This window comes from Corvus kubaryi, unplaced genomic scaffold, assembly GCF_017639235.1.
Source record: "Corvus kubaryi isolate FWS band 111438036 unplaced genomic scaffold, C.kubaryi_AGA036_p1.0 37387, whole genome shotgun sequence".
Lineage (NCBI taxonomy): Eukaryota > Metazoa > Chordata > Aves > Passeriformes > Corvidae > Corvus > Corvus kubaryi.
The window spans coordinates 4,946,489-4,956,499 of record NW_024581129.1 but is presented as its reverse complement, the minus strand read 5'-3'; the positions used below and the strand labels follow the sequence as shown (position 1 = coordinate 4,956,499).

Here is a 10,011-nt window from a genome sequence, read left to right as displayed (position 1 = left end):
CTGTACAAACGTAAAAACATGACTTTGGACTGCAATTAGGCAGATGCTACAAACATTATGTCACCCTCACCCCAGCTGATTAAAAAGAAAAAAGAGTTCCATGAAAAATTAATAGGTCTGGGAGTTGAGAGGCCTTGGTAATAAGCAGCGAGTTCTCCTTCTGTAACAGCTCACTTTTTCAATTTGCTGATATCTGAATAATTCCTTGGAGTCTCCTAAACTGCGCAGCTCTGAAATGACACGAATTCCAGCACTGAACGGGAGGGAGGCATTCACCCAGCAACCTGCTGTCTCCTCTCCTGGAGCACAGCTGACCTACTGTCAACACAGAATGCTGCTTTTGGAACTGTGGTGCCTTCACTAGACAGGACTGCTGGAACTCCACAAACACTCCACGCTTCTTTAAAAGCGCATCCCTGCTCTCTCACTAACCCTTTCCATTTCTGAGATGAATGCAGTGGCAGGAAAAGGCCTGAATTTTAGTATGTTCTGTCTTTTGCCAGGTGTAGACCCTGCTCAGGTAGAATTGAGAGTCAGCAGCAGAGCTATTCTCTCCTAAAAACAGCTGCTGGTACAACACCCAAGGGCTCTGCCACACATAAAGCTGTGCATACAGCCATAGGCAAGTGTGCTGCTTTCCTCAAAAGGCAGAGAGAAACCTTCAGCAGCAAGAGATCCAAACTACATCTCACCCCACTGTACAGCTGCAGGAGGAGGTTGTACAAGTCCTTTCACTGCTTTAGATGCTACAGCCTCCACTGCCCTAAAATCAGTGTCATGTTCCTGCCTCTCCTCAGGCTGCAGGAGGAAAAAGGATGCTCAGGAACACCTCAGTGCTGGAAAAGAACACACCATGGTTTGATCTACTGCTAAAGGTACTGTTTGGTTTGGGTTTTTTTCCAGGTTGCAGAAAGCTTCTTAGCACATGGCACAATACTGGAGTAGATTGCAAACTGCAGTCTTCCCCAAGTTTTTAAAACACTGGTATTTTTTTCTCAGCAAATCATGTTGCCATTCACACTATGGCTGCAGTTTTCGTATTGTTACCAAAACTAATCATAGATCAAATTCATCTTGAAAAAGCTGTAGGTGTCAGTTTCTCTCAAAAGGTAGAAACTATCTGAGTACTTCAGGAATGGAAAACAGGAGCACTTGGAAAAAAAAATCAGCAAAATGGACTTGCTTCTGGCTTCAATTAAAACCAAAGTCAGCATGTTGGTGTCACTGCTGAGATCAAACAAGTCTGTGATCTATAGGAGAAAATTTGTAATGCTAAGGATGATCAGCTTTTGACTCCTTAAATGGCACATTCTGCTCTAGACCTCAAAATGCACAAGGGAAGCTGAGAGCTCTGTTTTTAGAATAAAATACAGAAAGGTCAAAACAAGTGTCCCTTAAAACCAGTCTCCATCAGTTTTAGCTACTCTGGCTCTAAAAGGAGCCAGCAACAGCTTGTTTTCAGTCACTTTTGTTTTTTTAAAATGCTTCCTTACATAGGCATGGTCTGGTGTTTTCTTAAAAGACAACAACTTTAAAAAAAGAACAAATGCCATACTTAATGTTTTTACTTTGAAAAAGAAATAACAGTTTATTGGAAATGACACATTAATGAAAAAAAATCATCAGTATTAAAGCAAAGCTTTTCTAACCCATTTAACAGCTAACAAAACCATCCTTCTCCTCCAGAAGAAAACTGCTCCCTCAGAGCAAAAGATGAGTTCAGTAACAGTCAACTTCATTATCCTCTATGGTCCCCACAGTAGCAAGGATGTCCTGTAAGAGAGACTGAGGGCTTTCTTCCACATGGTCACTACTTTTATTTAGCTCATCATGTAGCTCCAGTAAGTCTATTGCACCCAAAGCTAACATCATGCTCCCTGGATCTTGGAAATCCACCCCATCACCACCATCCGTGGGGAAGTTCTGGGCCAGAGAACCCTGTCTTAGTGTCCTCTGTAACCAGGCAATGCCACGTCCTGCAGGTGAATCTTCAATCTCTTGTGGATTCTCCAAAGTACTCGTGGGGTAGAAATGACCTCTTAAGCCAATCAGCACATCACAGGCTCTCTGCCCCACGGGTTTGTCACAGTCACACAAAGATCGAAACAAAAACCCAAACAGCTTTGCTCGACAAAACACCTGCAGCAGCTCATTCTGAGGGGTGGAACTTGTGACTGCAGAGGAGACAGGAGCATAGGGACATTGGGAAAGCTGGCAAATGGTCTGACTACAGAAAACTTCAACCAGTTCCAAACCACCAAGTCTGACTTCCCAGTCTAAGTCATGCTCCACGGTCTGGATGACTCTAGAGACAAACTGCTCTGTATCCTCAGGCTGACCCGTGCAGCCTTCTCTCAGCCACGTGGTGAAGATGCTGATCACAGCCCTCCTAGGAAAGCCCTCTGAGTCTGTTGACAAGATTTCCTGAAGCTTTGCTACAGTGTTCTAGATGCAAAAAGACAAAAGAGAAAGCACAGTGAGGAGAGGAACATGCAAAGAAACAAGAACAGCAAAGGTAAAAAATCTTGTCATTACTGGTTGTGCAATCTGCCTGCATGAGCAGGTAACTTGTGAAGAAAGTTATAAGCAGTACAGCAGGAAACTGATGGGTAGTTGTGCTCATGCAGAAGAAGTTATCCTACCTCTTTGTTATACAGATTGCCTGTGGCAGGTGACTCTGGAGCAAAGCAAGTGATGAAGGCCAGGTGTCCCACCGCAGTCACAGCACTCGCTCGCACGTAGCTCTCTGGATCCTCCAGCAGGTTTTCTGTGAGCCTCAGCACCTCTGGGGACAGGAGACACTGCCTGAACTCCTTCTGGTCTGTAAACAAGATAGCAATCCAGAGAAGTGGGACTTTATTTCCTCAGGGCATGAAGCTGTTTCTAATACAAACTGTTCTTTGCCTCATACAAGGATGGACACTGCCTGCAGGGACCACGCAGCTGCTCACCAGAGCACAGATGCTCTGTGTCAGGCTCCTCCTCTCCCAGCAGCTTTTAGTCAAGCCCTGACAGACACTGGAACTTAGAAAATTGCATTTACAGTTGTTTTAGCAGCAAGAAAAAACTTTCTGCAGGCAAGTGGGGACATGGTTTCAGCCTCATCAAATTTATGCCTTTGCTTCAAGGAGAAAAAACAGTCTTCCTTTCCAGTTGTCAGGCACATGGCAGAGAAAACAAAAGTGGCTGGAGGGTAAAGTGCTAATGCAGCTGAGTGTGCTGGATACTTCCTTTGTGACCTGGGGACAACAGCAGTCGGCAACATCCCCCCTCCTCCAACATTGCAGAGCTATGGTAGGAAAATTAGCATTGCCTCAGTGCTACCTGCTGCAAAGCCTGAGCCACCAGGAAAGTGGAAAATCAGTAATTAATCCCAAGCATGCAAAGCAGGTCTAGGCTTTTAGCCTCCTAAAGCCCAGCCCCCAGCCTGCTGAAAGAAACCAGACTCTGCTGCAGAGCAAACTGAAAAACAGAAAGTGTTATCTGCCATTAAGCACTGTCACCTGCCTTGACAGACATGTCTCAACACCCCTCAGTTTAACTCACCAAAACTGCCATTAAGGCAGGTACAACAATCTGAGTTCAACAGAAAAAGCAGGGTAAGTTTATTAATATTTTTGTCAGATTTTGATCATGTTCTAAGAGTAAAAATCTTGACACTCCTTTCTTTTCTCAGCCCTCCAGTTACAGGTCAGAAGATGCTTCACCAGCCCAACTGACTTTCACAGCTTTAAAAGAAATAGTGCTCCAGTCTGAACTGTCAAATCTTTGCACCTACCTCTCAAGCATTTAACCATGGCAGTGAGGAATTCCAGGGAAGAATCTCTTACTTCCCAGCAAGGACTGCACAAATGCTTCTGCAGCACCAGAAACACATCTGTAAAAGGCAAGTGACAAACCTGAACAGACATGAAAGGCAACAAGCCTTACTGAAGCACTCACTGTACAAACCCTGCATCATTTCATCTGATACAATCCCTTTTGCTGCTGCTGTGTGCTTCTCCCACAGTTCTGCAAAGCACTATTTGGGCAGCTAAATGTAAATTCAACATAACTGTGAACAAGTGAATCCAGTGCTTTGAGCAGGAAAGGTAGGCAGGGGCAGATTTCATATATGCCACTGGCTGCTGTTTGTCCCAGCTGGAACAGCTTCGTTACCTTCCAAAATCTTCTCAGTTTGTTGCCACTGACTGTTGGAGCAGGACAGTTCCTGCAAGTGCACCAACCACTTGGATGTAGCTTGAAAGGTTTTCTTTAGAACCTGAAGCAATGTAAAGCAGATTTACTTTACTACAGGAGGAGGCGGTGTTGCCTTTATGCCTTTAAAGGTAAAATTCATTTTAGCCTAAAACTTACAGAGAAATTCTCAGAGTAAATAAGTGCATATGCTTCCTTACTAAGAAGCCAGCCACAAATAAATGGTGCTTAAAAATAATTTCTAACAAACATCTAGAAAATCCCTGTGTTCAGCTAAGTATTACGAAATTCTATTACCTCCAGCTTTGGATTTGCAGTTGCCACCAGAGTCACTCAAACAAAACAAAGCAAAAAACCAAACCCCCTTAATAAAAAGAATTCAATACTTCATGGCCGTGTCAAGTTGGGAGTGTCAGTGCTACTCTGAGACATGATGGCTCCTGTCTTCTCAAGAACTCTCAGTGTATTGGTCAGTTACTTGCTCATTAGAATTTTAGCTATTTTCTGTAAGCCACACAGGACAAGAGAAGTCTCCTACCTATTCTAGTACAAAGTGAGCTAAGAAACAACTGTGGTCAGATCATTTCTCAGAATTACACCCCCCTGGGGCAAGCTAATAGACTTGGATCTCTCCCTAGTTCTATACTCACAGTAGGGCTGGTGTTTGGACTGTGCAGATATGCCAGAAGAACATCAAATAGACTTCCTATGAGGGTGTCACAGTCTGAAACAGAGAAAACAAACCCAAAGGACCAATACTGAGAGATGGAGCAGCAAAATCCCTGCTGAAATACAGAAAGACACAGGATTGTAAAACTGCTTTGGATAAGAAAGCAAAGATTAACTCACCTTTCTTCTCTGAGAGTGCCGCAAGGACATCAAGAGCTGACTTTTGCACTCTGAAGCAATTGATCAAATTCTGGCTTATTGTTCTTCCCAGAGGAGAAGCTGGGCTCAAGAAGCCATTGCAGAACTGTAAAATTGCCATGAGAGAGCGCAGCAAGGACGCACAGGGTAAATCCACTCTTAAATGTTTCTAATGAGTGAGAAAGAAAAAAAGAGAAAAGAGTTTCCTGCAACTGTCTCAAGTACAGAGCAATTTTTGGTCAGAAGGCAGCAAAAATTGCAATTTCTAGTGAGTTCTTAAGGTACCACTATGTCAATAACTAAAAATAAATTAATTTCCTCTCTTCCAAGAACTATTGCAGAGATGGAAGGAGATTCTTCTCACTGCTTGGGAAAGCAGTTCAATTTGTGTTTCTTCTCAGGATCAGTAATTGCAATACAAGTAAGGTATGGTAGCAAAGCTCATCAAGACATTTAAAACTTAAGTGCAGTCCCTCTTCATGAGCCTCAGTAGTCCTCTGTTTTCATATTTAGAGTCTACTGTGCTTAATTTCCTTAAACTACGGAAACCCTCACTGCCAACTCCCCTCCATGTTCTGTTGTGCTGTACTGTGAAAGTTTGCAACCACTCTTAACACTGTCTTTAAAGGACCAGTTTGATTCCCAGGTTTATTTCCCTCTCTGAACATTACCAGAGACAGCAGCTTCTCCAGGTGAGCAAGGGTCTGACACAGGAGACCAGCACAAGATGTCTTGGAGGACAGAAGACTTTCAACAGTGACAGGATCACTAACAGACTCATCCAGCAAACCTAGAGGCCCAAAGAAGGGGAGAGCTCAGGTTGTCAGTGAATAGAAAAGACTGTGATTTGTAAAGTTAACCAAGATATTCAGCTGATGTGTGAATATCCCTTCAAAGGCAACTGGCAGTAGGATTTACCACAAACACTGCTACCCTCCTTGACTTCTCCTACTCTTTTTCCTCCAATTTTGTCTGCACCAGACACTTGAAACACTGGCAAGCAGGCCTCTAACTTTTCTGTCACAACTGTACCTGCATATTCCAGAGGCTGGGAGGCTGCTCTCAAAATACAGTCCATTGGCTGAAGCAGAACAGTCAGTGCCTGAATCCTGACATCTTGTGGGCTTCAAGGAGGAAACAGCAGTTACCAAAACAAGAACACTTCACTTCCTTCCCAAATACCTGCCCCCAAATGCTGAGCAGGGTAATGATTTTCATGCAGGCTTTTAAGCAAGCCAGCAATGACAGAGCAACAAAAGCAGTATCACAATCTGAGCCTTCTTCCAAGCTTCCCTTGCTAACTGAAAGCAAAGGACAAATGGCACCGGAATTTAGAAGTAGCTTTACCAAGCCATGCAAACAGAGAATGGGATCCTGTGTAAGGAGGCTGAGAGAAAGGCATATCTTATCAACAAAAGAGTGTCCTTCTATCTTAAAACAAGCATGTTACTTAGCCTGTAAATCAATATCTGTATGTGCCATATTCATCTGGTGATTTCCTGGTGCTTTCTCACTACCTAAAGTGGAATTACAGAGCAGAAACACCTGCATGGGGCAGAAATTTCATTGCATTAAGTCCTACCATTTGCAGAGCTTCAGAAGTCCCACTGCCAGAGGACCTGCTTGTACTGGGGTTAAGTGTTCCAGAGCAGAAGTTATTAACGCCCAAAAGCTGCCTTCAGAGCCACAAAACACAGGTGACCTGAGAAGAAAGAAGTGTAAGTGTAACCTATCACATGGTGGCAAACAGATCTATGTCAGCACGGGCTCCAAGGTGCCAGAAGATCTTTACCGTGCCACGTTAAGCAAAAGATTGGCCAGCACGGGCTGTGCTTGAACAGTCTCCTCCAGCAGAAAGGATTCGATTTGCTTTGCTACATCTAACCAAAGGACTTCAGTCCATGCAGCATAACAACTGCCAAAATAGCTGCTGAACAAACTGTTCAACAGCTTCAGTGACTGCTCGATGTGAGAGGCAGAGCTGGACTGAAGTGACTCTTCTATGTGCTTTACAATCATCTGGGCACATACTGGCCAGTCACAGTCCTTTGCACTGAGAGCTTTCAATGTTTCAGACTCTAGGGAGGAGGTGAGTATGTGCACCAGGAGCTGGCTGGCAGCTGAAGCCACAAACAGGCTGGGATCCCCTTGCAGAGCGAAGATCACATCCATGCCTCCTGTGGGAAAACAAAACAAGTCACTGGAGGAAAAAACAACCATTTATGACTCTAATTCAGGTACCACACAGCTTTAAATGGCGGTGGTGAGGTTTTCTTATATTTTATTTTGTAGTCTCTACGCAAAGTCAGCCAGTCCTTAAGAACAAGCAAACAGAAGAAGAAAATAAAATTGTTTTCAGATCCTCAGGGGTTTAATAACTCAGGATCAGACTTCAATATAACATCAGTAACATCAGGAGAGTTGACAGCACAGTGAGTGTGTATTTATGGAAAGAGCCTGTACCATCTCTGGACATAACCAGTAGGAAAAACATGAGCAGCAGTATCAGTACCACTTTTCCATCACATGGACAGCAGCACGTGCTGTACTTTTAATACCAATCCAGTCTTTTAGGCCCCTCTGTACATGGGATCTAAAGCTGGTGTTAACAGCAGAATTTACATCCCTGCATAACAACACCAGGATAGCAAATGTGTGCAAGGACTAAGAGATAAATGAGCCTCTGCTTAGTTTTTCTGCACTAAAATCATGCTGAAATGTACCCTTTAGTAGGAGTTACAAATAAGAATACAGATAGCTCTTGATTTTGTAAGGGCAATTTTATAAGATTCTTTCTCCTCTATAACGAGCACCATCTTCAGTGTTTGGAGAAAAAACCCAAATGTATAACTGACTTAACAGAAGTTAATGCTTAGCTAACTTAACCAACATCTTTCAATGAGTTCAGTGTTTTTGACCAATGGCTTATTTTAATCTTAAATAAACAAAGACTCCCATCTTGCTCATTTGACATCTGAGCAACAGACTGGAATGGCAGGGACACAGGAGATCTGGGGAGCCCCCAGCCCCAGCAGTACTCACCCGTGGAGCAGAGGAAGTGCAGGGCAGGCTGGTGGTGCACCATGCTGTGCACACCCTTCACCCAGCCGCTGCGCACCGACGCGTCCTCCCACGCCGCACCGCCCCGCGGCCCCTCCTGGCCAAAGAGCCTCCCCAGCAGCTTCTCCTGCCGAGGCCAGAGCAGAACACAGAGTAAACAGTGAGCAAAAGGGGCTGCTCTGTCTGAGTCAAGAGTATCAGTACTGTAGTGAAACCTCCTGTTGCTAGAAGTATCGCTAAAATGGGCAATTTTCAGAATCTCGTGCTTAAACGTAACAGATGGACAAACTAGAGTGTTCAAAACCAAAACTGCTTTGTTTCCAGGTGCTAAGGGACAACTTATGTATATCAGTTCCATTAGACTACTTTATACACCTGTACACATCTCTTCCCTGAATGAAGCCTTTTGAGTTTTACACTGTAAATGTATCCTATTGTAGAAAGCAGGGCTTTAAAAAGCTCCTGTGTTTTTGCAGGGAATCAGAAACTTCCTGTCAACCTACTATGGAGGGAAAATGACATCTGTTAGTGCAGTTTAAATCTACAGGATCTGTCCTGGGATACAGTACTGTGCAGTGACTGCTGTGAAGTAGCGTTATCCCATACACTCCTGAACTAAAAATGGGAAGCACTACGCATCAGCATTCACAGTCCTGCTGGGGTGAGACAGAAGAGAGAAGCAACTTTACATGAGAAGTGAACAGGAATGGTGATTGTAGGTCTTCGTTATCATATCACTTTTGCTGAGCTGTTCAATGTAAGCCATATATTTACAATATGCACATTTTCAGGGGTCATCCATACAGAAGGAGGAGACAGACACACAGCAGCAGGTACCTGGGTGGCCGACTCACCTGCAGGTGCTGGAAACGGCTTTCAGAAGAGGCGAGGATCCCAGCTAACTGCAGGGTAAAGGACAGGATGCTGGGGCTGGGATCCGGCAGGGCCAGCACGGAGGTGATGAGCTCTGTCAGACACGGGTTGTCCTGCAGCAGCTCCACAGTCGGATCTGCCCACGAGAGGTCAGAAAACAGCAGGTCACTGCCAGGACTGTCCTCTCTCACCAAGGCGGTTCCCTGAGCTGAGGTAGCCCCTGCCAGCTCTTAGAACTGATGAATTCGGGTTTACCCGCAGCATTTTCAGGTGTCACAGCACCTCAGATAGTTGTGGAGACATCCAAATCCCACCTGGACACCTGTTCCTGGGTCATCTGCTCTAGCTGACCCTGCCTTGGCAGGGGGTTGGACTGGATCATCTCCAGAGGTCCCTTCCAACCCAAACTATTCTGCGATTCCGTCCCGCCGGACCAGCCCCTGCTAGCCCCCGCCACTCACCGAACCACGTCAGGCTGCGGAACCAGTCCAGCAGTTTCTCCAGGCAGGTGTCGTCGAGGCCGGGCTGCCGCGGGTCGGCCAGGGCAGCGCAGACGCCGGGCAGCAACACGGCGCACTCGCGGGTCATGGCGAAGCGGCGGCGAGCCCGGGCCACGAACCGGGATTGGGGGTCGGACATGGCCGGGGGCACCGGGACCGGGACCGGCACCGCACCGGGGGCGGCCCGGCCGAAGCGCGAGTGTCGCAAAGGGGGAGCGGCCAGCGGCAGCGGGGGGCGTGGTCAGCGGCCGGGCAGAGGGCGTGACCCGGGCGCGCTCCGGGGGTAGGCGGTGGGTACGGGATGGTGCTCGCGGTTGGCAGGATGGCGTTGCGACTTGCCTAGGTTGTCCCGGAGCTCTTGGGCGGAAGCTCCCGGCCCAGAGGCGGAGCGGAGCCCTCGCAGGGGCCGCTCGGCCGCCCGCCGGGATTCGCCGCCCTGCGGGGCCGCTTGGTGTCACCCGCGCTCCGCGGCCAGGCCCTGCCCGCAGGTGCGCCGCGGCTCTGCGCATGCGCC

At 46.5% G+C, this 10,011-nt stretch overlaps 1 protein-coding gene across 4 annotated transcripts; it reads right to left on the bottom strand.

Moving 5' to 3' along the window:
- Positions 1–1,566: 1,566 nt before the first annotated feature.
- On the bottom strand, positions 1,567–9,930 carry BRAT1 (BRCA1 associated ATM activator 1). Of its 4 annotated transcripts, none has more exons than XM_042036954.1 (13): positions 9,459–9,930; positions 8,979–9,133; positions 8,107–8,251; positions 6,857–7,241; positions 6,647–6,766; positions 5,983–6,188; positions 5,736–5,854; positions 5,047–5,233; positions 4,848–4,921; positions 4,159–4,261; positions 3,779–3,877; positions 2,643–2,785; positions 1,567–2,445 (listed from the first exon to the last, which is right to left on the bottom strand). In XM_042036954.1, exons 1-13 carry the CDS (start codon positions 9,634–9,636, stop codon positions 1,720–1,722), a joined length of 2,640 nt encoding a protein of 879 aa, XP_041892888.1. In that variant the 5' UTR covers positions 9,637–9,930; the 3' UTR covers positions 1,567–1,719. The 4 variants fall into 4 exon arrangements, with proteins under 4 accessions (XP_041892888.1, XP_041892887.1, XP_041892889.1 ...); XM_042036953.1 differs by having other exon boundaries at positions 2,643–2,821; positions 9,459–9,928; XM_042036956.1 differs by having other exon boundaries at positions 1,568–2,445; positions 2,643–2,821; positions 6,097–6,188; positions 9,459–9,925.
- Between the last annotated feature and the right edge of the window lie 81 nt (positions 9,931–10,011).